General features: G+C 39.3%; 1 protein-coding gene across 1 annotated transcript in view; it reads left to right on the forward strand.

Annotated features, from left to right (window-relative positions):
- The window catches only part of VPS8 (VPS8 subunit of CORVET complex), a 261,296-nt gene that overhangs the window by 30,943 nt on the left and 204,542 nt on the right, over positions 1-25,811 (forward strand). Inside the window, exons 7-16 of the mRNA XM_058662177.1 lie at positions 2,237-2,361; positions 3,746-3,832; positions 6,883-6,950; positions 8,553-8,706; positions 8,814-8,873; positions 10,602-10,709; positions 16,228-16,308; positions 19,747-19,917; positions 23,936-24,010; positions 25,017-25,052. Of these exons, the coding sequence (XP_058518160.1) occupies positions 2,237-2,361; positions 3,746-3,832; positions 6,883-6,950; positions 8,553-8,706; positions 8,814-8,873; positions 10,602-10,709; positions 16,228-16,308; positions 19,747-19,917; positions 23,936-24,010; positions 25,017-25,052 (965 nt within the window). The remainder of the gene's footprint in view (positions 1-2,236; positions 2,362-3,745; positions 3,833-6,882; positions 6,951-8,552; positions 8,707-8,813; positions 8,874-10,601; positions 10,710-16,227; positions 16,309-19,746; positions 19,918-23,935; positions 24,011-25,016; positions 25,053-25,811) is intronic.

A 25,811-nucleotide genomic window follows, 5' to 3' on the forward strand; every position in this document is an offset into this window, starting at 1 on the left:
ATGTTTGAATTTTTAATATAGAAGTCAGATTAAACTTCTTTCTTCTCTCTTCTCCCCTCTCCCATTTCTACTCTTCTGTGTCCTCTTTCTTAATGGTTCCTTTGTTTTTTGTTTGTTTCTTTTTTATGCTACTTCTCAGTCCTGCTCATACTTTCCCCACCTTAAAAGAATGCCTAAATTATCAAAGTATCAACTTTGAGGCATCAGGAAGCAGTCGTGAGTGTAAGGACAGGTGGATCAGAACTCTGAAATGTGGCCATCAAAGCTAGGATCACTATGGATCTCAGAGGTTTGCTGCAGGCTCCCTGCCAGACTCTGGGGCCTTCTGTGTGGGACATATGAAGTCCTACACCAGCCTCTGTCCTTTTCTTCAACTCACCTGCTACCTAGACACAGCGTAGTGGTGTACTAGTGCAATATAACCCACCACTGTCATATTATGATCGTGTGCTAACAAAGGCAAGTGGATAATGTACTAACCGGTAAGGCAGCCCTGAAAAGACAAATAGGGCAAATATAATTTAGATGGAATTTCAACAAAGCAAAATAAAAATGTGGTTCTGTGTTTAGAGTTAGGAAAATTATAGAAGAAAGAGAAGTTTTTGACAATTTGGGTTAAATTGAGAAAGGGGAGAAAATTTACTGGGAGGCCAGTGTAGATGTATGGGGAAAATTGGTAATTATGTATTTTTAAATATGAATAAAGATAATGGCTTTAAAAATATATCAGACTTTGTATATTCATGAACTTTATTCCTTTTTGAATGTTTACCTGGAAAGGCTAAAATCCAAGATGACTTTTAAGTAGTGAGTATTTTCTGTGTGGCAGATATGGTGCAGCCGTCCACTGTTTTAGGGCTCCCTCTTGGGGAGACGCCTGCTGTTGGAGCTGGGTTATGAACACGGAAAGATTACAGTGTTCAGTCTGGATGGACCAAAGAACTTAACTTAATCTTACTCACCAGACCCAAGGCAAATGTCTTCAGGCTGTTGTTAAGAACCAGCGTTACTCGTAGAAGGAAAGCTGTTGAGCATGTGTCAGATGCCGTCTTGGTGTGAGGCACCAGGTTACTCTGAGTGCTCCTTGACTCGTGATCTTACATTAGACAGATATCAAACTAATGTGTAGGTGGGTAAGAAAGGCATAAACAGGTGTGAGATGAGTTGAGGGAATTCACATTGGACGTTCCCCTAAGAAGTTAAATGTCCTAGATGTGCTTTCTTACATTTAGAATTTTTTATTTTGTGGTTTTTAAGTGAACACAATAGTGAGCTCTATACAAAGTATTTTCTAGGAAAAGCTCTGGAGGAATTTCTCAATTATTAGATAATAAAATTTAAGAAATGATTGAATGTCTTCTAAAAAATCAGAGGTGATTAAAGCAAGATCTTTACCCTAAAAGAGCTTAACCTAGTAGATATTTGAAATATTTTCTTTTAGCATATAAAATGCTATATTTGAAATAATAAATTATTTATTTGTGGATAACAGAAATGTAAAGCTCAGCCAAATTCTAGGTAATACAGTTTAATTTTTGGAGATTTTATTTTTAAAGATTTGTTTTATTTATTTGAAAGGTAGAGTTATAAAGAGGGAGAGAATGAAGTTCTATCCACTATGTTATCCCCCAAATGGCCACACTGGCCATAATTAAGGCAGGCCAAAGCCAGGAGCCTCTTCCTGGTCTCCCACATGAATGCAGGGGCTAAGCACTTAGGACATCCTCTGCCATTTTCCCAGGCTCATTAACAGGAAACTGCATCAAAAGTGAAGCAACCCAGACTTGAATGGTACCCATATGGGTTGCTGGTGTCGGCATCAGAGGCAATGGCTAACCTACCTCATCACCATACCAGCCCAGTTCTTAAAGTTTTAAAAATATTCATATTACAAAAGAAGCTGTTAGTTCCTATAACTAATAGTCAAACATAATTCTAGGATGAGAGCATGGAAAGGTATGTACTCAAGGAAATGTCTTATGGATATGTTTTACTCAAGTTATATTGCCTTATAGATCATGGTGTGATTTTTGTTGCTGTTTTCCTTTTTTTTTTTCTTTTTGGTGTTCTTAGTTTATAAATCAATTCTAAGCTTCTAGTAGATCCCCAATACATGTGTCTTAAACTGAATGTGGCTTCATCATTTGCCTCTTTGAACTCAAAGTATGCCTACATTCTGTGTATTTACTCACTGCCTTCTATTTCTTCACTTGTCTTTGACAACTGCTTTCTTCAGATCAGAATCAGGCTTTGCGCCTCTGTCTGGGTAGCACCAGTGTTGGAGGACAGTATGGAGCCATCTCTGCCCTCAGTATCAACAATGATTGCTCAAGACTTCTCTGTGGCTTTGCTAAAGGGCAGGTAAGGTACAAATTTTCTTCTACTTGTAAGACAATGTTAAAATATTTAGATTGGTATTTAGAAAACTAATATATGTGTTGTGAAGTAATATGTCTAATAGATCGACAGTGAGATTGTTCAGTCTGTTTTTTTTTTTTTTTTTTTTTTTTAAAGATTTATTCATTTTATTACAGCCAGATATATACAGAGGAGAGACAGAGAGGAAGATCTTCCGTCCGATGATTCACTCCCCAAGTGAGCCGCAACGGGCCGATGCGCGCCGATCCGAAGCCGGGAACCTGGAACCTCTTCCGGGTCTCCCACGCGGGTGCAGGGTCCCAATGCATTGGGCCGTCCTCAACTGCTTTCCCAGGCCACAAGCAGGGAGCTGGATGGGAAGTGGAGCTGCCAGGATTAGAACCGGCGCCCATATGGGATCCCGGGGCTTTCAAGGCGAGGACTCTAGCCGCTAGGCCACGCCGCCGGGCCCTGTTCAGTCTGTTTTTGTCAGATATTTTATAGATTGCTGATTGAGCTAGAGTCTAGAATTTATTTTATATACCAATTCATGTATCTGAGTAAAGAGCTTTTATAAATCAAACAGAGCATTATATAAATATACTTCTTTATAGCAGTGTGTCTAATCGTGGCTGTCTTTTCTTTTAAAAAGCAGAGTCCAAGAGAGACAAAGACAGAATGAGCTCTCATCTGCTAGTTCCTTCTCCCTGGCAGTAGACCCCCTTGGGTTGAAGCCAGGGACTGTGAGCTTAATTCAGGTCTCTCATGTGGGTGGCAGGAATCCAACTACCTGAGCTATCCCATTGGCTCCCAGGGCCTGCATCAACAGGAAGCCTGAACCCAGGCACTCCAATAGAGAATGGGGGCATCTTAACCTGCGTCCTCACTGTCAGATCAGTGTGCGTGCACCCCTCCTGAAAATTTTTTCTGTGGCTACTTTTTAAATAGCCTATAACCTGTTTTCTGTGTTCTTATTACTGTGTTCCTGGATACCTGTTTTGGTGTTTCTTTCTTTCCGCTTTTAGTAGTAGATTCTGGTGTTTCTCATCTTTTGGTTTATACATCACTAGCTAGTTTGGCAGTAAGCTTTTCCCATGATTTTACCAATGCTAAACAGATTGACTTATTAGAGCAATTTCTTTTACCACTGAGTGTAAGAACAGCATTTAAAATCCAAAGGGAAAAGTAGATGAGGCAGGATGAGGGGTAGATGAAGATAAAGGCTCAGTGCTTTAATGGGTCTGCAACCTTAAGGTATGTTTTAACTTTACAGCTCTTTGCCTGCGATGTTTATAGACCAGGGACAGATTATTGCAGCCAGAAGGTAGGAAACTTAGGTCCAAAAAGAGCAGTAAATTTGTTTTTAAAGCATCTAGTTGTCTTATAGATCACCATGTGGGATTTGGCCAGTGGAAAACTACTAAGATCAATAACAGATGCTCATCCTCCGGGAACAGCTATATTGCATATCAAGGTAATAGATCTGCTTTCTTTTTCTAGTAATTTTATGATCATATCATTGTATCCATTTTAAGGTAAATTTCTCCATATTGACAATCAAAAGTCCAAAAAGTATATGTAACATGAAATTGCACACTCATGTATGAATGGAATTCTTCACTTTGAACTATCTTTTATTTAACTAATCCAACAAGTTGTTTTCTTAGGTTAAAACCAGAGATGGGCTAGTGTGGAAATATTCTGGTTATATTGAGGTCTAATTGAGTAGCCAAGAGGGCAGAGTGATGTGATTCTAGACTAAGGATTGGCCACAAAGACAGGCAGCACTGTGCTGGAGGCTCAGGTGGGGACTTAAAAAGGTCTTTTTCCTTTCTGAATTCACCAAGATTCTATTGCTCTGTCACTCTTTCTTGGGTGTTGCTTGCAGTTCAAAGCAGGCAATTGTAAGAGAACCAGGGTTTGTACTATGTTTAGAAGTGAAATCTGTTGGTTTATTTTCTTTCAGGCCTCAAAAGGAAAAGTGTTAAGATCTTAGTCTTGGTTTCTCTTTCCAGGCCTGAAAAAAATAAAGTGACTTAGGTAACAGATTTCGTTTATAAATACAATTTGAATCTTGGTTCTTACATGCTGGCAAGCCCACATTCAGAAGCATAAAAGGTAAAGACTATAACCAGAGAAATCTAAACTCAGATCTTCTAGATTTTAATCATGTGCACATTTTGTTGCTTAGCTTTGCAGAGTTCTATTATCCATACATGTGCTTTTTAAAGTCTGCAAGCATCTGGAGTTTATATGTCTGCATCTAGGTTAGTTCCAAAAATGTCTTTTGTGACAAAGGAGCATTGAAGAAGCATTTAGTTACAATGAAAACAACCAAGACAAGTGAAAGTGGGGAGATTTTTTTCTCTTTTAGAGCATTGTGATAATTTATTTTGACCTCTTTTTTCATATGGTATGTGCCAGCTTCTAATATAATTGTTTGTGTATGTGTCTTATCTCTCTTAAGATCTTTGAATGCAGAATCTCTTTGTCATTTATTTATTTCTTTATGATAGCTGCTCAATAAATGTTTGATTGAAGGAATAATTAGTTGGAAGTGTTTATAAAAGGCCAATTATTTTTAAGGAAAAAAAACCCTAAAATTCATTGAAGAAACAATAAAAAACAGAAGAGAAAAAGGCAGAGAGAAAAGAGAATTCTGAGGTTAAATCATACTAGTGGGAGCCATTGTATGGCTTGGGAGTGGTGATGGCAGTGGTGTGTGCAGGTGCAGACATGAAAGAAGACACACAGATGATTGAATACTTCTGAAGACTTTAGATTGACAGTGGCCACTTGACATCAGTATTCTTACTATTCTCTCAACTTAATACCACAGCCCATCAGTAGCAATGTGGACTTTGAATGGTGTGTGTGTGTGTGTGTGTGTGTGTGTGTGTGTGTTGGTGTGCAGTTATATAAATGCACTTCACTAATTTTTTTTTTTTTTGCACTTCACTAATTTTTAAGCACATGTTAAAGCGTGTGCACAAGAACTAGACAGCTAAATAGAATGAGTTCTACTATTTTCCCTACACTTCAGTGGGTCGCATCCCTAGAGTGTATGTTTCCTGCTTTGGCAACTGTTCATGTAGGCTTTGCAAACAAAGATGTGCAGCTTCTTAGCTAAGTTGCTGTGCTTGTGTGGGGTTGAGGAAGAAATTTGCAGTGGCCTTGTGTACCTCATCCATCCCCGTCCCAGAGCAGGAAAGCTTGCCAATTAGGGTAGGTCACCAACTTTTAGATGTGATTATGTGACAAAAGTCACATCATTCTGTGTCTTGTGATTTTTTTTGAAATAGTGTTTAGTTGTTTACTGTTTATTTAGAAGGCAGAGAGTGATGGAGACAGATCTTCCATCTACTGACATACTTTGCAAATGCCTTTTCCAGCTTTTGTATCCAGAAGCCAGGAATTTCAGCCATGTTTCCTATGTGGGTGGCAGAAGTTGAAGTACCTAAGGCATCACCTGCCTCCCATAGTATACATTTGTAGGAAGGTGGAATTCAAAACAGAACTGTTACTCAAACACAGACACTGCAATTTAGGATGCTGGTGTCGTAAGTAACATCCAGACTGCTGTGCCACACACTTGCTCCAGTGCCCTGGGAATTTTGTCATACCTCATATGACTTAAAACTCTATCATGGAGAATATTATTTTATTTCTTTTGTGTTCCAGGTTAGGTAATAATTGCTGAAATTTGCTCTGTGGAATGTAAAGGAGAATGACACATTTTAGGAAGAGTTACATAAAAAGTTAAAATGTTTTAGATGTATTCACACAAGTTTATTTCCCAGAGATAACAAGCATTTTTTAAAAGATTTATTTATTATTTTTATTGGGAGAGGTGGATTAACAGAAGAAGAAGAAGAGACAAAGATCTTCCATCTGCTGGTTAACTCCCCAAGTGGCTCAGTGACTGGAGCTGCGCTAATCCAAAGCCAGGAGCCCGTAGCTTCTTCTGGGTCTCCCACATGTGTGCAGGTTCTCAAGGCTTTGGGCCATCCTCTACTGCTTTCCCCGGCCACAAGCAGGGAGCTGGAATGAACATGGAGCAGCCAGGATATGAACCGGCACTCATATGGGATCCTGGCACGTGTAGGCGAGTACTTTAGCCACTAGACTACCATGCCAGACCCAATAACAAGCATCTTTTACTGTGTCTTTGTTCTTGAAAACTAGGCACTTGCTAATGTGTCTAGAGGCTCCTATTCATTTAATAACCTTAGTATAAGGCCAAGTACAGAACCATAGGATTTTTAACAACCATAGTTTGTGTTTTTCTTTTATTCTGATGAAAGGTGGTTTTACTTTTTGAAATCACAGTATTTTAAATATGTTGAACCATTTCTATTCTATATAAGGCTAGTTTTGTATGTTTAACATAATGAGCTGCATCTAGTTTATTTCAAATGCTATTATATGTGTATGATGTAGATTTTCCAAATTTAATGGAAATGAGTTTATTATTAGACTGGTTGTTTAAAAATCTACAAGATAATAAATTCCTTCTCTGTTTAGTTTACAGATGATCCAACTCTTGCCATTTGCAACGACAGTGGAGGCTCTGTTTTTGAACTGACATTTAAGTAAGAAACTCTTGGACATTTGCTGACAGATGAAAAGACCATCTCTGGCTTAGTGATTTGAAATTGAACATGATGAATTCTAGAAAACACACATGGTTGAAAATAGATTTTAGCTGTATATTATACCTACTTAAGGAGACTTACTGAATATAGGTTCCACATCTCATCCTTGAAAATTCTGTCCTAATAGGTGTGAATTGGGAATATAGACCTCCACTCTCCAAGTTACTCATAGGTACTGTCAGGCTTAGGAGCCACTCTGGCTTCACTGAGTAATACTGGCCCAGGTTCCAGAGCAGTTGATTATAACCAAAATCGTTACGGGTAAAAACATTTTTTATTGTCTTATAATTGCCATGTTTGCTCCTTAAATAAGAGCATACATTTTTAGATACGTGAAAGAACATTGATGAAGCTGATGTTTTTTTTAAAAAAATAGAATGTAATATTCAACATGAATGTTTTCATGCCTTCTTCAAGATTAGTGACCTATGTTTCTTGTGTTTCTTATGGCTTCTAACAGTGCTAAACACAGATAATACTGGTTGGTTTATTCAGTGTATTTTTAAAAAAAGATTTATATATTTTCATTGGAAATGAAGATTTCCAGAAAGAAGAATTGACAGAGGAAAAGACCTTCCATCCACTGGTTCACTCCCCAAATGGCCACAACAGCCAGAGCTAGCCAATCCAAAGCCAGAAACCAGGAACTTCCTCCGAGTGTCTCACACAGGTGCAGGGTCTTGAACACTTTGGCCATCCTCCTCTGCTCTGCAAGGCCACAGTTAGGGAGCTGGGTCGGAAGTGAATAGCTGGGACTTGAACCGGCATTCATATAGGATGTTGGAGCTTGAAGGTGGAGGGTTAGCTAGTTGAGCCATTGTGCTGGTTCTGGTTCACTGAATACTTATGGAGCCTCTTCTACATATAGGAATTTATCCTGACACCAGAATTCTAGCTGTGAACAAGGCAAGGTTTCTACTCCGATTGGACTTAGCTTCCAATTGGGGTGAGTGTAGGGTGGCATAGTATAAACCAACATGCAAATGAAATAACTTCAGTTAGGTATAAGTGCTATGTATCAAATTGACAGGTTTGTGGGCTGGAGGGCACTTGGAGATAGCTTAGAAAGACCTTTCTGAAAGTAACATTTGAAAAATAACTTGAACACACATCCCATTCAACACATGCCAAGATCTGGATGAAATGTTCTAGTTAAAAAATATTCAGACATAAAGGCCTGGGATTGGGCACAAACTCGGCTAACTGGAGTAATGGAAAAAAGGTGGGTATGGCAGGAGTGTAATTTCTGTCAGGAACAACAGGAGTAGGAGAAAAATAAAGCCAGGAGCTAGACCATGTAGGATCTTGTATAAAGCATTTGGGTTCTATGTGACACACATTGGCAAGCCAGTATCGTGTTTTTAGCTAAAAGAGTGGTAAGTCTGACTGTATAATAAGAAGACTGTGCCCTTGTCATGTGAAATTTAGATCATCAGGAGGAAGAGTAGGAATTAGGAGGCTATTGTCCTAGCGCAAACTAGAAATGACAATGCCATATTTGTTGCCAGATTGATTCTGAACTTTCTGATTACATTTCAGGAGAGTAATGGGAGTGAGAACATGTGAATCTAGGTGTCTCTTCAGTGGTTCCAAGGGTGAAGTTTGCTGTATTGAGCCTCTGCACTCTAAGCCCGAATTGAAGGATCATCCCATCACCCAGTTTTCATTGTTGGCCATGGCATCCTTAACAAAAGTAGGTGTGATTTGAAGATGAAGTTCCTAAATTTAGATACTTTGAACTCCACAGACGATAGAAAATGGTAAAGTAAATACGTAAAAAACTATTTTTTTTCCCTAAAGATACTGGTCATTGGATTGAAACCATCCTTGAAAGTGTGGATGACCTTTCCCTATGGACGGGTGAGTAAGCCTTTACGTACAACTGACAAAAGTAAGGAGTCAGGAGGTTGGGTGAAATGACTTGATCAGGAAACAAGGTCGAATGCCAGTTAGTGTTCCAGAGAGCCCTGTCTGAATTCACTGTAAGATGACCAGAGCAGCAATTGCTGGTGGCTAGAACAGTGTCCAGGGGATCATGAGAGCTTATACTTTTTTTTTTCAATGGTTATCACTTTGTTTTTTCTTATTAATAGTATATCGTTGGCCTTTAAAGATTAATTTATTTGAAAAGCAAAGAAACCTGTCATTTTCTGCCTCACTCCTCAAATGCCTAAAACAGGTAGGACAGGCTGTGCTGAAGCTGGGCACTAGGAACTCCGGTTCTCCCATGTGGGTAGGAGGGATCCATGTTTTTATGCCATCTGCTGCCTCCCAGGGTGTACTGGTTCTAAGAATCTGGATCAGAGTGGAGCTATGACTTCAGCCCAGGGACTGGGATGTGGGATGTGTGTATCCCAGGTGGTACCCTCTCTGTGCCAAATGCTTGCCCTTGGCTTTGGTTTTTAACCTCAAGCTGACAGTCTCTGTTGTGGTACTTGTGGTCACATCTAATAATGAACTTTCTTAGCCTCATTCTCTGCCTGTTTTTGAGTGCAGTGGAACTTTTTTTTTTTATTGGAGCTAAACTGAGCCAATACTTTGAGTGGCAGCCCTAGTTTTCATTATTTGAAAAACACTTGTTTTGGTGTGACTGCCGAGCAGCGCAGGATTATGTCACTGTTTCCTACATTGACACTGATAGTGTTCACCCCACTGTAATGTCCTGCTTAATTACTTCTACGAATGATTTCCCTGGCCTGTGCCTCTGATATTTTGCCTTGAGGATAAAACTTTCCAGAGTGTGTTAATCACATCCCAGTCTCCTTTTACCTGCTTGGTTTGTTTTAAAAGGTTGTGATCTTCCACTGAATCTGTCAGGAGAGATGTGGCTGGGTTCGGGTGGGGGAGGATAACAGAACTCTGGCTACTTCTGAAAGCAGTTCCTCCGCTAAGGGTGAGGGGGTCATTCTTGTCTTCTTGTTGGTGCCCTGTGGAAAAGCAGATCTGTCTCTCAGATGGCAAGGCTGGGTTAAGTTGCCCATCAGCAGTTCTTAGGCCTTGCATGGCATATGCGTTTGATTCCTTTTGTCCGTTTTTGTCAGTACTTTTTCCCAGCTTTTTATTATAAACATTGAAAAATAAGTAAAGAATTTTACATTGAGCACTTATATACTTATCAACCAAATTGTGGCATTAACATTTAATTGAACTTTCTTTATTGTGTATCTACTCATCTATCCACCTCCATGTTCACCATCAACCTATTTTAATTTTTTAATGTATTTCAGAGTAAATTGAAAAAAGTAAGTACCCATTTGTGTTAATATTCAGAATGTATATTACTAGCTGGGGTTTGACCTTTGTCTAGGTTTTTTCCTTTGGTTTAAAATTTACACACAATAAATGCACAAATCTCAAATGTACATTTGCTGCATTTTAACAAGCACTGATCAAGATACAGAACATTGCGATTAAGACAAGAAGTTCTTCCTGTATCCTTGGAGTTTGTTTGAGAAATTGTGAAAAGTTTTTGTCAGGAAACACCAATCAGATGTTATTTTTAGCAAGACTGTTTTGTTTTACTTTGTTCTTTTTTTGTTGTTGTTGTTAACTTTAATGACTTTTCCCCTCTTCTGTTGACTTACTTAGATGGATCCCTCCAGTGTCCCACTGCTGGCCTGGCACTTTGTGGCTGTGCAAAATAGTGTGAATCCCATGCTTGCCTTCTGCAGAGGAGATGTTGTTCATTTTCTGTTGGTGAGTCCTAATATGATGCCAGGTCTCTTATATTATTTTTCCCCCTCAATTTTATTTCCTAATTCACCAATAATTTAATATTACATCAAAGTAATCTATTTTATTACCATGTAAGTTTTTGGAGAGAGAGAATGATGTATTTTTTATTGAACTCTTTAATGGCTAATGGGAAAAATTGCTTACCCTCCTCTCTCTAGCTTTAATGGTTTACTTTTCAGTTCCATCACTTTTAAGTGACAGATAATTAATAGTTTATCCATATGTACAAGCATTAGAATGTGAATATATCTGTATTAATGTTTTGCCTATCTACCTATATGTTATCTTCCATGTAATAGGCTCAAGAAGCATTGAAAGAAGTATAAAATATAATTCCTTTCTAATATTATTTAAAAGGCAAAAACAGTATACTTATTACTAATAGGAAGAAAAATTTAAGAAATGAACTTTGTGGTGAGAATCAAATGTTAAAGTAAATTCAGGGCACAGAGAAATTACTACAGTCGAGAGAGGCCATGGGAGGTTTTACAAAGGATATTCAGCAAATATTGCAGGAAGTGAAGTTAAACATATTGTGGGAAATGAGATGAAGTCACAGAAGTAAGACTGTTCCTGTGTGATCTCTTCTTTAGTGTCCTAGCTCCTGAAGCAAGTTGCTCACTGTCTACCTGGTTTCTCTAGCCAGAAACCTCCGTTACTCTTCTCCCATCATATCTGCTCTGTCTCTAAGTTCTGTTGACACTAGGTCCACAATCCCCTAACTTTCTCCTTTTTTGTCTCTTCTTTTGCTGCATCTCTATGTGAATCACATTTGTAGCCTATGTGTTGCAGGAGCTTTCTAACTAATCTTACCAGCACCAGTGTTTTCTCATATGCTTCGTCTGGAAAGCTCTCTTTATCCTAGCTCATGATTCACATTGTCTTCCTTGGCTTCCTGAACTAAGTTATGCTTCCCTTCACATGACACCAGCTTGACTTTCTCTGATAGCATTCAGCCAACTTTATTTGTATGATGTTTCTCTTCATTGCTAAGGGAAAAACTCCATAAATCTAGTGATCAACTCTACTTACCTATTTCTAGCCACTAGAAGAGTACTTGTGTATATTAGATGGTTATTAAATATTAATAGAACAATGGGGAGAAACCTATGATGAAAAATAAATTGACTATTTGGAGTGAACCTGGGTTAGGATTAGAGGATGACAAACTGTGGTTCATGGGCCCAACTGATGAGCCACCTGTTTTGTAAGTAAAGTTTTGTTGGGACACAGTTATGTCCATCTACATGACTGTTACTAATGACTACTCTCGATTAAAAGGTCAGGGTTGAGTAGGTATGACAGACGGTATTACTTGGTCTACAGACCCTAAATACTTACTGTGTATACCTGTGTTAGTTTTCCATCAATATCATGGAATGCCTTAGGCTGGGCACTTTTATAAAGGAAAGAGATTTGTCTAGCTCACAATTTCAGATGCTGAAGAGCATGGGACTAACATCTACTCAGCTCTAGGGCAGGTCCCCATGGCTGGATCTTACTGTGGATAACTTAGTGCCAGGAGTGCTGAGGCAGGAAGAGAACATGTTGCAAGACATGCAGTCTGAGAATGGGGAGATGTCAACCTTGTGACCTGCTTCAGAGCCCCCTCTCATAAAGGTCCCATCACTTCTTAACAGTGCCAAATGTGGGTCTATGCTTCTGACACATGGACTTTTGTGCAGCACACAGTTAAGCTATATCTGAACCATAAAAGGTCCTTTATGAAAAAAAAAATTGCCAACCTCCAATATAAATTATACAGTGATGGACCTAGATTGACAATGGGGAAATAACACAGGTTTTAAGGTAATAAAAGTGATAAAGATATGGTTAAAATGATATTTTGGGGAACTCATTCTAGAACCAGCAAAAACAATAACTTACAGAAGATAGCAGGGAATTGAAGGTTTTTCTGTTTCTTTTTTTTTTTTTAAATCATTTATTTATTTGAAAAAGAGAGAGAGGGAGAGAGATCTTTCATCTTCTGGTGTACTCCCCAGTTGGCCACAGTGGCCAGTGCTGGGTTGGGAAAAGCTGAAAAAAACCATGAGCCTGAGCTTCATCTGGGTCTACCACATGGGTACAGTGGCCCAGGCATTCGAGCCATCCTCCTCTGCTTTCCCAGGTGCATTAGTGGGGAACTGGATTGGAAATGGAGCATTTGGCACTCTAGCCAATGCCCATAGCCCATATGGGTTGCCTGCATCTCAAGTGATAGCTTTACCTACTACATCACAATACTGGCCCCAGGTTTTTCTCTTATAATAAAATAGATGTGATGTGTTTAAACAAAGATGGTTGGTTGCAATGGTAGGAAAGGCATGATATTTTGAAGAAAAGTCAAGACTTCTGGATCATGTTGGATCTAGAGACTGGTGGACATGAATGAAAAATTATGTTTCTGACTTTATTTTAGTTTTAAAGATTTATTTATTGCAAAGCAAAGTTAGAGAGGGATATATAGGGGGTTGAGAACGATTGAAAGAGGTAGTATTGATTGAGAGAGATTGACTTTCTATCCATTAGTTAATTCCCCAAATGATTGCAATGGTAAGAACTGGGTCAGAGTAAAGCCAGGAGCCAAAAACTGCTGCTGGGTTTCCCATACCAGTGACAGGAACCCAATCACTTGAGCCATCTTCTGTTGCTTTCCCTGACATTTTAATTATCAGGGAACTGGGTAGAAGTGGAGCAGTCAGAGCAGGAATTGGTGCTCATATGAGATGCCAGCATTGAAGGCAATGGCGTAGCCTACTGTTGTGCCATAATACTACTCTGACTTTGCATGTTAGAACCAAGAAATATTTGAAGGGAAATTGTTTTGTGAGAAGTAAGCCATTGGAAATCTTTAAGAAGCCTGGTAACGAACTTTTCAGTGGAATGAGAATGGAAATTGTACAGTAGAATCTTTTTAAGTCAGCATTTTTTTTTTCTTCGTTGTGCCAATTTATTTATTTTTTTTTGTTTTTTTTTTTGTTTTTTTTTTTTTATTGTTAATTATTTTGCATTATGTGACAATTTCATAGGCTCTGGGAATCCCCCCCTCCCTCCCCCTCCCCTCCCCCCGGCGGATTCCTCCACCTTGATGCAGTATTACAGTTCAAATTCAATCAAGATTCTTTCATTGCAAACATATACCAAGCATAGAGTCCAGCTACTTATTGTCCAGATTGGTTGAACAGTTTCTTGGGGAGACCTTTTCTGGTCTGAAGTTTGAGCTGGCAGAATATCATCACAGTCAATTAAAAGTCCCAATATAACATCAACAGCAATTTGCAATGTTATGGAGTTGACATGGTTTTGAGTAACCAGTGTATTAAAAAGAAAAAAAATAAATAAAAAAAAAAAAAAAAAAGGAAAACAAGTCCTAGCCACAACCTATGATTAGCTCATTGACATTTCAATTTAGTTCATATACAGGACCGGCTGCTCTATACCTTAAAATGGCCATAAGGCACCATTCAGCTGTTTCGTGTCCATTTCATCTTAGTATTTAGCCAGTTGTTGTGTTGAAGTAAAATTTTGCTGATCTTGGCAGATTTTAGGATAATCCAATTTTAAAAGGTTTATTTTTATTGGAAAGTCAGATATACAGAGAGGAGGAGAGACAGAGAGGAAGATCTTTTGTCCAGTTGATTCACTCCCTAAGTGACTGCAAAGGACAGGGCTGAGCTGATCTGAAGCCAGGAACCAGGAGCTTCTCCCAGGTTTTCCACGCAGATGCGGGGTCCCAAGATTTTGGGCCACCCTTGACTGCTCTCCCAGACCACAAGCAGGAAGCTAGATGGGAACTGGGACACCAGAATTGGAACTGGCACCCATATGGGATCCTGGTACTTGCAAGGCAAGGACTTCAGCTGCTAAGCTATCACGCAGGGCCCAAATTGGCATCTTGAAGAGCAAATACAAGTGATAGTGTTTGGTGTTGAGAGGAAGGAGTGGGGTTAAATAGTATCTTAAAGAAGAAAAGACACTATTTTCTATTTTCATTTGGAAATAGAAACACTATTTTCATATGAAGATAGAAAAAGCAGAGACATGTTTGAGAGTGAAAGAAGAAGGCCCCTTGAAAATAAGCAGTTGAATATGCCAGCAAGGGAGGGGTAAAACCGAGCAGGGATCGGGCAGGCTAGGATGTTACAGCATATGTTGGTGAAGTGATTTTATTTGGCAGAGACTTTAGAAAATCTTAGGGGAAAAGGTAATCTTTGATATTAGGTAATTTCAATTTGTGAAATATTTTCAACATATGCTGTATATAGGGCAATTTGGGGCAGGCCTATTTTCATTTTACTGATGGTAAAAGTCAATACATAATTGCTTCTGGTCATGTAGCTATAATAGTGGAAGTTAAACAGATGGCTCTAAAGCCCAAGTTCATTTTTCTTTTTAATATGATTACTTTTATTTGAAAGGCAGGTAGAGTTAGAAAAGGAGAGATAGAGAGATCTTTTATATACTGGTTTACTCCCCAAATGGCTGCAACAGTCGGAGCCAGAGCCAGGAGATTCCTCCAGGTCTCCCACATGGGTGCAGGGGCCCAAGGACTTGAGCCATCCTCAAGTACTTTCTCAGGCTGCAAACGGAGAGCTGATTGAAAGTGGAACCTCTGGGGTACAAACTGGTTCCCATATGGTATGCTGGCGCTTAGTGAGAATCTTAGCCTATTACACCTCAGTGCAGATTGGGCCACTTCATTTGCTTAAAGCAAGCTCCTTCTGGGGGAAGTGATTCAGTGACATCAAGGCAGGACTACTGGAAAGGCCCACATGAAGTGATTTCAGTTGTTTGTGAATGTGATGGGACGAGGAGCCAAGAGGAATGGGACTGCTAGAGAAAGCTGGGACACTTCCACTGATGGCGAGTGGCAAGTGTGTAAGAAAGCCTGAGTGAATTGCATGTTGTGAATTTTAGGTGGTCAGATATGTTTTATGCTCTACCTTTCTTGTTCAGTGTTCTGTTACCTCAGAGCAAAAGTGGAGAAAGCAAATTACAAAGGTGACTGAGGATTATACATTCCTCTGTGTATCATAATTAAAATATCTGCACTCAAGGTTTGGGAAATGGTGAGCTATATCATAGTTCAGAAGAGTCTAGTTTTTTAAAAGAACCACCACCTTTTAAAGTTTTTCATTTGGTGAACTTTCTAAAATTTCATTGCACTGCATCAACAATCCCAACCCATACTTTAATTCCAGCTAAGTCAATTACTAATGTGATGAAGTCAGATTGTTCTGAATCATGACAGTAAATAGTGTGGTACAGCATTTGCTAATACTAACACCTAGGTCACTAGCCAGGTATGCTTTGGATTTTGGTGCAAGTCATGGATTGAAATATTCTGTTTTCATTTATATCATATTGGTATTTTTGGCTTACCCACACTGAGTGGGAATCATTTTAGGTGGAATGTAATTATCTAAGAAAGCCTCTCAAACAGTAGCTGATACTTAGGTTGTTTTTCTTTCGACATCAGGTTAAAAGAGATGAGTCTGGAGCAATACATGTTACCAAGCAAAAGCATCTTCACCTGTACTATGACCTCATCAACTTCACTGTGAGTATACTCAGTCTCCTCTGAATTTCATGTGATTATTTTGACTCCATCATGTCTTAATGCTGCCAGCATTCTGCTATGAACAGTGACCCTTGGGATAATACAAAATATGTGGGCAGACATGAATTCCAGCTTATGTGTTTGTGATGTAATGCAATCATTTTTTTCCCCTTATATCCTGTTGAATATTAGCAGGACCAGGAGGTCGTCTTAGTGTTTAGGGTAGTTTAGGTTCAGAAAAGTAGGTGGATTTTTTCAAGATCATTGCTAAGTACATTTATAAGTGTATTTTTGTATTTCTGAGCCTAACAATTCATTCAGGAACTTATGTCACCTATTCTCTTCCAATGACTAAAAATTTTATACAATTCTCTCTACCACACATTTCAGACCTGAGAAAATAGTTTTTGTTAAAAATTTTTTAACTAGTGTGTTAATTTTGAGAATAGTGTAATTATAATAGAAATTGATCTCTAGTGTTAATGCTGTTAGTATATCCTTACATAATATTGAGTGAACCATACTTGATTATAAGCAACCCTAAACATACAGAGAGGAGGAGAGACAGAGAGGAAGATCTTCCGTCTGATGATTCACTCCCCAAGTGAGCCGCAACGGCCGGTGCTGTGCCAGTCTGAAGCCAGGAACCAGGAGCTTCTTCCAGGTCTCCCACGCGGGTGCAGGGTCCCAAAGGTTTGGGCCGTCCTCGACTGCTTTCCCAGGCCACAAGCAGAGAGCTGGATGGGAAGTGGAGCTGCCGGGATTAGAACCGGCGCCCATATGGGATCCCGGGGCGTTCAAGGCGAGGACTTTTTTTTTTTTAAACATATATTTTTATTGCGTTTCATTTTTAAAAAATTAATTACATTGCATTATGTGATACATTTTTTATGCACTGGGATTCCCCCCGCCCCTCCCCACACCCTCCCCCACGGTGGATTGCTCCACCTTGTTGCATTTCCATAGTTCAAATTCAGTTGACATTCTTTCATTGAAGGTATTTACCAAGCATAAAGTCCAGCATCTTCTTGTCCTGGTAAGTTCAATGGTTTCTTGGTGAGACCATCTCTGGTCTGAAGGTAGAGCCAGCAGAGTATCATCCCAATCAATTAAAAGTCCCAACATAATATTTCCAACCATTTACAACATTATGGCATTAATTGGCATGGTATTGATTAACCAATATGTTAATAGTAAAATGCAGGTTCTCAACCACAACCTGTGACTTCTTCATAGACATTTCAATTTTGGTTTATATTCAGCCGTGTTTTATACACCTTAAAATGGCTTAGATTGCTATTCAGCTGTCTCATGCCTATTTTAATTTTAGTCTTTAGCAGTTTATAGCATTGAAGCATGTTTTCGCTGAACCTGGCTGTTTTTTGGGTGGTCTAACTCTATAATTCTAACAGGATATATGTCAACAGTTTAGGTGAGCATGTGTAGGAGGGGTGTGCAGAGAAATCTTCCATACCCCAGTGAGGAGTAACTAATCTTTGTGTCCCACCCAGTGAGGTATAAGTGCATCCCCGCTGACCATTTCCTGTTTGGTTCTAAGCTTTCCTTGTTGTTCTCTATCTATTCTAGTTTTGTTTGTTTGTTTGTTTTGAGGGGTTTCTGGAGCGCTCCTGATGGTTATTACGAGAGGGGGTGGGGACCCAAAATTGGAAGCAGGCAAGGACCAGAGAAAGCTCCTCTCCCTAGTCCCGAAGGAAGTTTACTGTTCTTCTGTTTCTGCGGACCGCTCAAGGGTCCTGGTTGTTGTTCCGCTGACCTTGGATCCTGCAAGGCAGGATTTGGGCTTCTTCCATCCCATGTGGTAGATCCAAATGGAGGTGGGTGACCTCAGAGTTCTTGGTCTCCGAAGGCACTCCAATTCCCCGTGGTCTCCTTGGCAGTAGGGATGTAGTCCTCGGTGCTCATACTGATAGTCCTTGGTGAGGATCTAGGAGTCTTCAGGGTTGGGATTCAAGCCTCCTCCTGTCCGCAAGGCGAGGACTTTAGCCACTAGGCCATGCTACCGGGCCCCGTAAGCTAATGTCTATCTTCCTGCTTAGCAGAATCAACAGCGGAGTGGGACTCAAGCCTAGGTGCTCAGATATGGACTGCTGTGCCAGTAGTCCACTGCACACACTGCATTTTAAACTCAGCTCTAGACTGTTGGTGTAGAAATAGATTTTCTGTCTACATTTCATGGAAATAATTTTGTTAAAATTTTTTAGACAAAATTATTAAATTTATTCTTTTTTAAACTATAGCAGTACTTATGAAAAATTCAGAGGATACAAAATAGTAGAAATAAAGAACTTTTGTAATTTTTAGGGAGATTTAAGGAAAATTATTTGTTTACTATTTATAAGGCATAATGGCAGAGAGAGAGAGAGACAAAAAATTTTTCCATCTGCTGCTTCAGTCTCCAAGTGTTCACAACAGAAAGGCTCAGCTGGCTGGAGCTGTCAGGGCCTGGGAACTCCATCCAGACCTTCCATATGGATGACAGATACCCAAGTCCTTGGGCCATCTACTCCTGCCTTCCCCTAAATCTGGACTGTAAGTGGAGTAGCTGAAACTCTAACTGGCACTTTGATGACAGACGTAGGTGTCCCAAAGTTGCAGCTTAACCCGCTTGCCACAGCACACACTTTTCTGAAGAGCTTTGGAAGAAAATACACTTTTAAAGCAGCTTTCATTTCAATTACATATTGCTTTGTTTGGTGTTAACCATTGTCCTTTGACCAGTTAGAGTTATAAAGCTTAATTTGCCCTTTGGCTTCCTAATATCATAAAATGAGAAATGGAAAGTTTGTCACTATGTTGAAGTCATTTGTACCAATGCACCTTAAAAAACTTTTTTTTGGTAAGAGTCTACTCTTCTTTACACTATGAAAATGCCATTAACATCATCAAATTCGGGGCCAGGGTGGTAGTGTAGTGGTTAGGGTCCTTGCCTTGCAAGCGCTGGGATCCCATGTGGTTGCCGGTTCGGATCCTGGTGGCCCTACATCCCATCCAGCTCCTTGCTTGTGGCCTGGGACAGCAAAGACGGCCCAAAGCCTTGGGACCCTGCACCTGCGTGGGAGACCTGGAAGAACTCCTGGTTCCTGGCTTCAAATTGGCTCAGCTCCAGCCGTTGTGGTCACTTGGGGAGTGAACCATCCAATGGAAGATCTTCCTCCCTCTCTCCTCCTCTGTATATCCACCTTTCCAATAAAAATAAATAAATAAATCTTTAAAAACATCATCAAATTCAGTACTGTGTTGTACACCTGCTCTTCTCTGGGCTGCCAGTTGAGCCTTTCTTGCTATCACCGTGTTACCATGTAAATTGCATAATGGGTAAGAGCCTGCAAGTAATTTAACCATATGACCAAGCCTCTTTCTTGTCCCAAATGATGATATGATCTGAGCTTCACTTTTGTTTTTTTGTTTGAATTGCAGTGGATAAACTCACGAACGATAGTGCTGTTAGACAGTGTGGAGAAGTTGCATGTGATTGATCGACAGACGCAAGAGGAACTGGAAACAGTAGAGATCTCAGAAGTTCAGCTGGTCTATAATAGCAGCCATTTCAAATCATTGGCCACAGGAGGAAATGTTAGCCAGGCACTGGTAAGGATACTTAACATCTTGATAATGCTTCAGTAACCTTGGTGTTTTGTGTTGGTTTTTCATTTTAGAAATAGGAACTCTGGGGAGTTATTATTCTGTGTTTAAGTCATATGATTAAAGTGGGTGTGCATGTGTTTGTAAGTGTTTGAGAATTTGGTATGTGTCAAATAGAATAATTTTATTTAAATGTAACCCGGGATAGGTTGAAGTTAGCATACTGCGAACTGTACAGCAGTCATTTAAAAAGAAGTAACGGATAAGTCAGTAGTAGTAACAAAGTGGAATGCCAAAAATACCTCAAAGAAATGTAAAAGGGCAGTACAGGTGGGAAAAAGTATTATAGTAGATATAAATTGAACCATAATAATAATGAGAGAGAATAGAAGTAGTCCTAAATATTTCAAGTAGAAGGAGAGATAATTGGTTTTGAGAAAATAAGAACCAACTCTATGCTGTGTCCAGTAATTGTACATGAAATCTGCACTTCTTTTTTTAATTGTAGATTTATTTATTTTTATTGAAAAAGCAGATGTACAGAGAAAAGGAGAGACAGAAAGCTCTTCCGACCACTGGTTCACTTCCCAAGTGGCCACAATGGCTGAAACTGAATTGATCCGGAGCCAGGAGCTTCCCCTGGTTCTCCCATGCAGGCTAAGGATCCCAAGGCCTGGGGTCATCCTCCACTACTTTCCCAGGCCACAAGCCAGGAGCCGCCAGGACACGAACTGGCACCCATATGGGAACCCAGAGCATGCAAAACGAGGACTTTAGCCATTATTAGTCTACTACGCTGGGCCCAAGTCTGTATTTCACACCTATAACAACATAAATAAACTAAAAGAATGAAAAAAGACATGCCATTCAAACACTGATCATAAGAATGACTATGTTACTATCAGGCTAAGTAGATTTCAGGTAAGAAATACCGTCAGAGATTAAAAGAAATTTTAAAAATGAGAGAAGGAGGTTAATTCATCAAGCCAACAGTCTTAAGCATTTTAGTGTCCAGGGACAGAAGTATGAAGAATAGAAAACTCAAGCAGCCAAATCCATAATTGTAGTTGAAAATGAAAGCTCCTCTCCTAGTAATTAGTAAGCAGACAGAAAATCATGGAGTTAATAGAAAACTTGAACACAGTTTGACCACTGTGGCCTCACTGACAGAAGACTCTGCCCAAGAGAAATAAATTGCACATTTTTTCGCAACATGCATGTTGAGAATTCACCAACATGGAGTATATTCTAGGCATAAAATAAATTAAACAATTGGAAGAGATTAGAATCATTAGTATTTAAATCTGGAGAAAACCAAAATATTTGGAAGTTAATCGGCATTTTTGTAAATAGCCCCTGGGTCAAAGAAGAAATTCCAAAGGAAAATAGAAACTATTTTGAGCTGATTGAAAATAAAGCATGTAAAAGCTTTGTGGTCTATAATTAAATCATTTTCTGACTTTAATGTGTAGCATTTGATACTTATGCTGGAAAAGAAGGAAGATGTTAAATCAATAATTTAGGTTTCTGCATCAGTTAAGGAAATAGGAAGGGCACAATACGCTTGAATTAGATTAAAGGAAGAAGTAACAATGAATACAAATCAATTAAATAGAAAACAGACAAATGATCGAGAAGAATCAGACAAAAGCTGATTCTTAGAAAGGTGAATAAAATTACTAGCTCTGAAGTGAGACAAATGAGAAAAAGAGAAGCTGTAATTACCAAAAAAAAAAAAAAAAAAAAAAAAAAAGCCTTGAAAGTGGTAATATCACTCCCTAGAACAACCTCTAGATTCTATTTGTATTGGAGGGTAATGGTAACAGGTTTATAGTGGTAAATTTAGGAACCTCAGAAGAAATTAAAACATTATTTGAAAGACATAGATGACCAAACCTGATTCAAGAAGAAATAGAAAATCCACATGGCCATTATATTTATTTAAGAATTAGTTTATATTAAAATTATCCTACAAAGATACTCCAGGTCTTTATGGCTTCACTGAAGTCAGATGCTTAAGGGAAGAACAATACCAGTTTTACACAAAAATCTTTTAGAAAAGAGAGATGGAAATACTTAATCTATGAAGCTATTTACCCTGATATATCAAAAGCAGACATTATAATAAAGAATACTATAGATCATTACTCTCATGAGCTTAAAGGAAAACAATTTTTAAAAATTTATTTATTTTTTATTACAAATTCAGATATACAGAGAGGAGGAGAGACAGAGAGGAATATCTTCTGTCTGATGATTCATTCCCAAAGTGGCTGCAGTTGCCAGAGCTGAGCCTGTCCAAAGCCAGAAGCCAGGAGCCTTTTCCGGTCTCCCATGCAGGTGCAGGGTCCCAAGGCTTTGGACTGTCCTTGACTGCCTTCCCAGGCCACAGGCAGGGAACTGGATGGTAATAAGGGCCCTGGCACATGAACCAGCGCCCATATGGGATCCCTGTGCGTGCAAGGTGAGGACCTTAGCCACTAGGGTACTACACCGGGCCTAGAAACATTTTTAGCAAAATGTTAGTGAATAAAAACCAGCAATGTATAAAAAGAGCAATAAATTATCTTAAATGGTGTTTTTCCCAAGATATGCAAGGCTACTCTAACATTTAAAAATCAGTTACTTGCCATGTTAGTAGAGGCAGAAAAGTGGCAAAACTAAATGTCTGTTTCCAATAAAATCCCTCAGCAAATTAGGATAAGGGGAATTTCTTCAACCTTAGAATCGAGAACACCTACAGAAATACTACAGCCAACATACTTGAAGTACTGCTGCAAAAACAAAAACAAAGCAATACTAAAGTCAAAACGAAACAGAAAATTCTGAATTTGATCAAGTTTCCTCTGGAGAAAATACAGAATAGAGAGGAACACATTAAACAATTCTGTGAGGATACAGTCAGCAAAATCCAAGTAGTGGGAAATAATAGAATAAATGTTTCAGCTCTCTCAGCGAGTACATAGGGGGAATTAAGGACTGAGAGATGGAGACGAGGCATCCAGGAAGCATCAAGCAGCTCCAGTGTGTTGGCCTTGCTTGGATCTGATTCCCACCATGAAGTGTGGGAAAACCCAACAACTGAAACCTTAGTGGTGCCTGGTGGTTATGAGACAATTTGAAATCTAAACAGTGAATATTTGATACTAAGGATTAGTAGTTAACCACAGTCCCATTAATGTATTTTTAAAAGCTATGTTAAGAAGGACTTTAAAAACAAATTGGTTAATAAAAATTAAATATTCATAATTTGAAATTTGCTTCAAAATTATACCATGAAATGGGGTTGGTGGAAATATAGGTAAGACAGAATTGGTGATTGTTAGTAAAGTTGATAGATGGATACATTATGAACTAAATTATATTACTTTTTCCACGGTCAGAGTTTAAAATTCCTGTAGTAAGAAGAAAAGTTATCATAGTTATATTATTACATAGGCATTTGCAAATATTAAAGTATCTAAATATCACAGAAACTGTTCAAGGGTTTTCAGAGATGAGTAGCTGAATGTGAAAGGTTTGACATTTGTTCAGTGTCAGATCCAACAAGTGGCAGGGTCAAAGCTTGTGACCCAGGTTGGTCAGCGAGTGTCTTTTCTGTTTTCTGGCTGTGCTGACTCACGTGCTGTGCTACTCCCGTCTTCCTGCCTCCTCGGTGTTATCTGTTGATGTGTATTCCAAAGAACATGGAAGGTGCTATTTCCAATCCATCTTATTCTTTGCCAGAAGCAATGACTGCCTGACATCCAGTGTGGGAGAAGTTGCAACAGTCTTCCTGTAGGTTTGGAAGTTGTTATATATCCTGCCTTTTCCACCTTATTCTGAAATGTAAGAAGTCTGTATATTGCAAGCAGGCAATTATTTCAAGAACTCTGTCTTTTCTGTCACTTCCATTGTATTTGATTGACATTTTTCCTCCAATTTCAGGATGGAACCACTTTAAAATATTGTCTCTATACTTGATAATTTTAAAACTTTTTAGACTTTGAATGTGTCTAATTTTTATGTGTTTATTTTCCTGTAGGCCTTGGTTGGAGAGAAGGCTTGCTATCAATCCATCAGTAGCCACGGTGGTCAGATCTTTTATCTAGGGACAAAAGTAAGCTCCTTTACTCTGTGATTTGGCATTTGTATGTATCAGGGGAGTTAGAAACTAAAGGAAATTGCCCGTGAAGAGGATAGCATATTGCAAGATGAGCACTGAGTAGCAATGGTCCCAAACTTTTTGCCATTAGATAGTCATGATTTTTGGTCGATTTGTTTCTTCTACTGTTAGACTTACTTTTGTCTCATGCTAGCTAACGAGATGTTTATTTTATTGTCTCAGGGGCATGCTTTTATAACCTTTGTTCACACTCAACATTTTCATGATCAGGAAGATACTTAATCATGTGCGTTTTCTATGTAGTCCCAGCAACCTTTAGCTTACATCGGTGTAGGATACATTATAGTGCACTGAGGCATTTGTCTTAGAACAGACTCACTAGAATAGGAATTTTTTGAATGTCAATTTGTTTCCTTGCTGTATTTTTTTTAAAGATTTATTTTTTTTTTATAACAAAGTCAGATTTACAGTGAGGAGAGACAGAGAGGAAGATCTTCCGTCCCATGATTCACTCCCCAAGTGGCCACAACGGCCGGTGCTGCGCCGATCCGAAGCCGGGAACCTGGAACCTCTTCCAGGTCTCCCACGCAGGTGCAGGGTCCCAAAGCTTTGGGCCGTCCTCGACTGCTTTCCTAGGCCACAAGCAGAGAGCTGGATGGGAAGTGGAGCTGCCGGGATTAGAACCGGCGCCCAAATGGGATCCCAGGGCGTCCAAGGCAAGGACTTTAGCCGCTAGGCCACGCTGCTGGGCCCGCTTTGCTGTATTTTTTAAGCTTAATGTGGAGAAACATTATTTATTATTAAAACTCCACCAAAATATTTATTTACTCATTAGTTTGGATCCTTGAAGACCTTTTACTAAGTTTTAAGCTATCTATCTAATTGTAGAATGAAGTATTTTTACTTAGGTATGAAATACAATGTGGAACTGGTACAAATGTGTCTTCCAGCCAAGTCTGATAGCAGCACTTATTTTGTTTTCCTTTTCTTCATTTTCAAGTCTGTTTATGTGATGATGCTGAGAAGCTGGAGAGAGGTGAGCTCATGTTACTTTATACGTAAGAGTTACTGAATTGATAGCTGCTTTTTTCCCTTTAATTTGAGAGAGAGAGAAGGAGAATGAGAAAGAGAGAAAGAGATTGATTGATTGGGGTGGGGTGGGGTGGGGGAAGAGAGTGAGAGCATACTCCCCACTGCTAGTTTACTTCTAGAATATCAGCAGTGGCTGAGACTGGACCAGCAGTGGCTGGGAATTCAATCTAGGTTTCTCGTGGGGTGACAGAAACCTAAATACTTGAGTCATCACCACTGCCTCCTAGAATCTGCCTTAGTGGGAAGCTGGAGTCAAGAGCTGGAGCTGTATATCCACCCCAGGTGTTCAATATGGGATTCGTGAATCTTAACAGACATCTTGACCACCAAGCTAAACACTTGCTCCTGATAGCTTCTGAACATTTCTGTGTCAACTTTGCACAATATTTGGATTTATGCTTCTTAATTTCAAAAGTGTACTCCAAAACCAGTGTAACACTTAGGAGTTTTTGTTTTGTTTTGATTTTTTAATATTTAGTTTTTTTTTTTTAAAGATTTATTTTATTTTTATTACAAAGTCAGATATACTGAGAGGAGGAGAGACAGAGAGGAAGTGGAGCTGCCGGGATTAGAACCAGCGGCCATATGGGATCAAGGCGAGGACCTTAGCCACTAGGCCACGCTGCCAAGCCCAAGATTGCCTGGCAGGGGAGATACCATGATCACGAAGATTTAGTTTTTTGAAAGACTTGCAGAGAGGTCA

Source organism: Ochotona princeps, chromosome 3 (assembly GCF_030435755.1).
Source record: "Ochotona princeps isolate mOchPri1 chromosome 3, mOchPri1.hap1, whole genome shotgun sequence".
NCBI classification, from domain to species: domain Eukaryota; kingdom Metazoa; phylum Chordata; class Mammalia; order Lagomorpha; family Ochotonidae; genus Ochotona; species Ochotona princeps.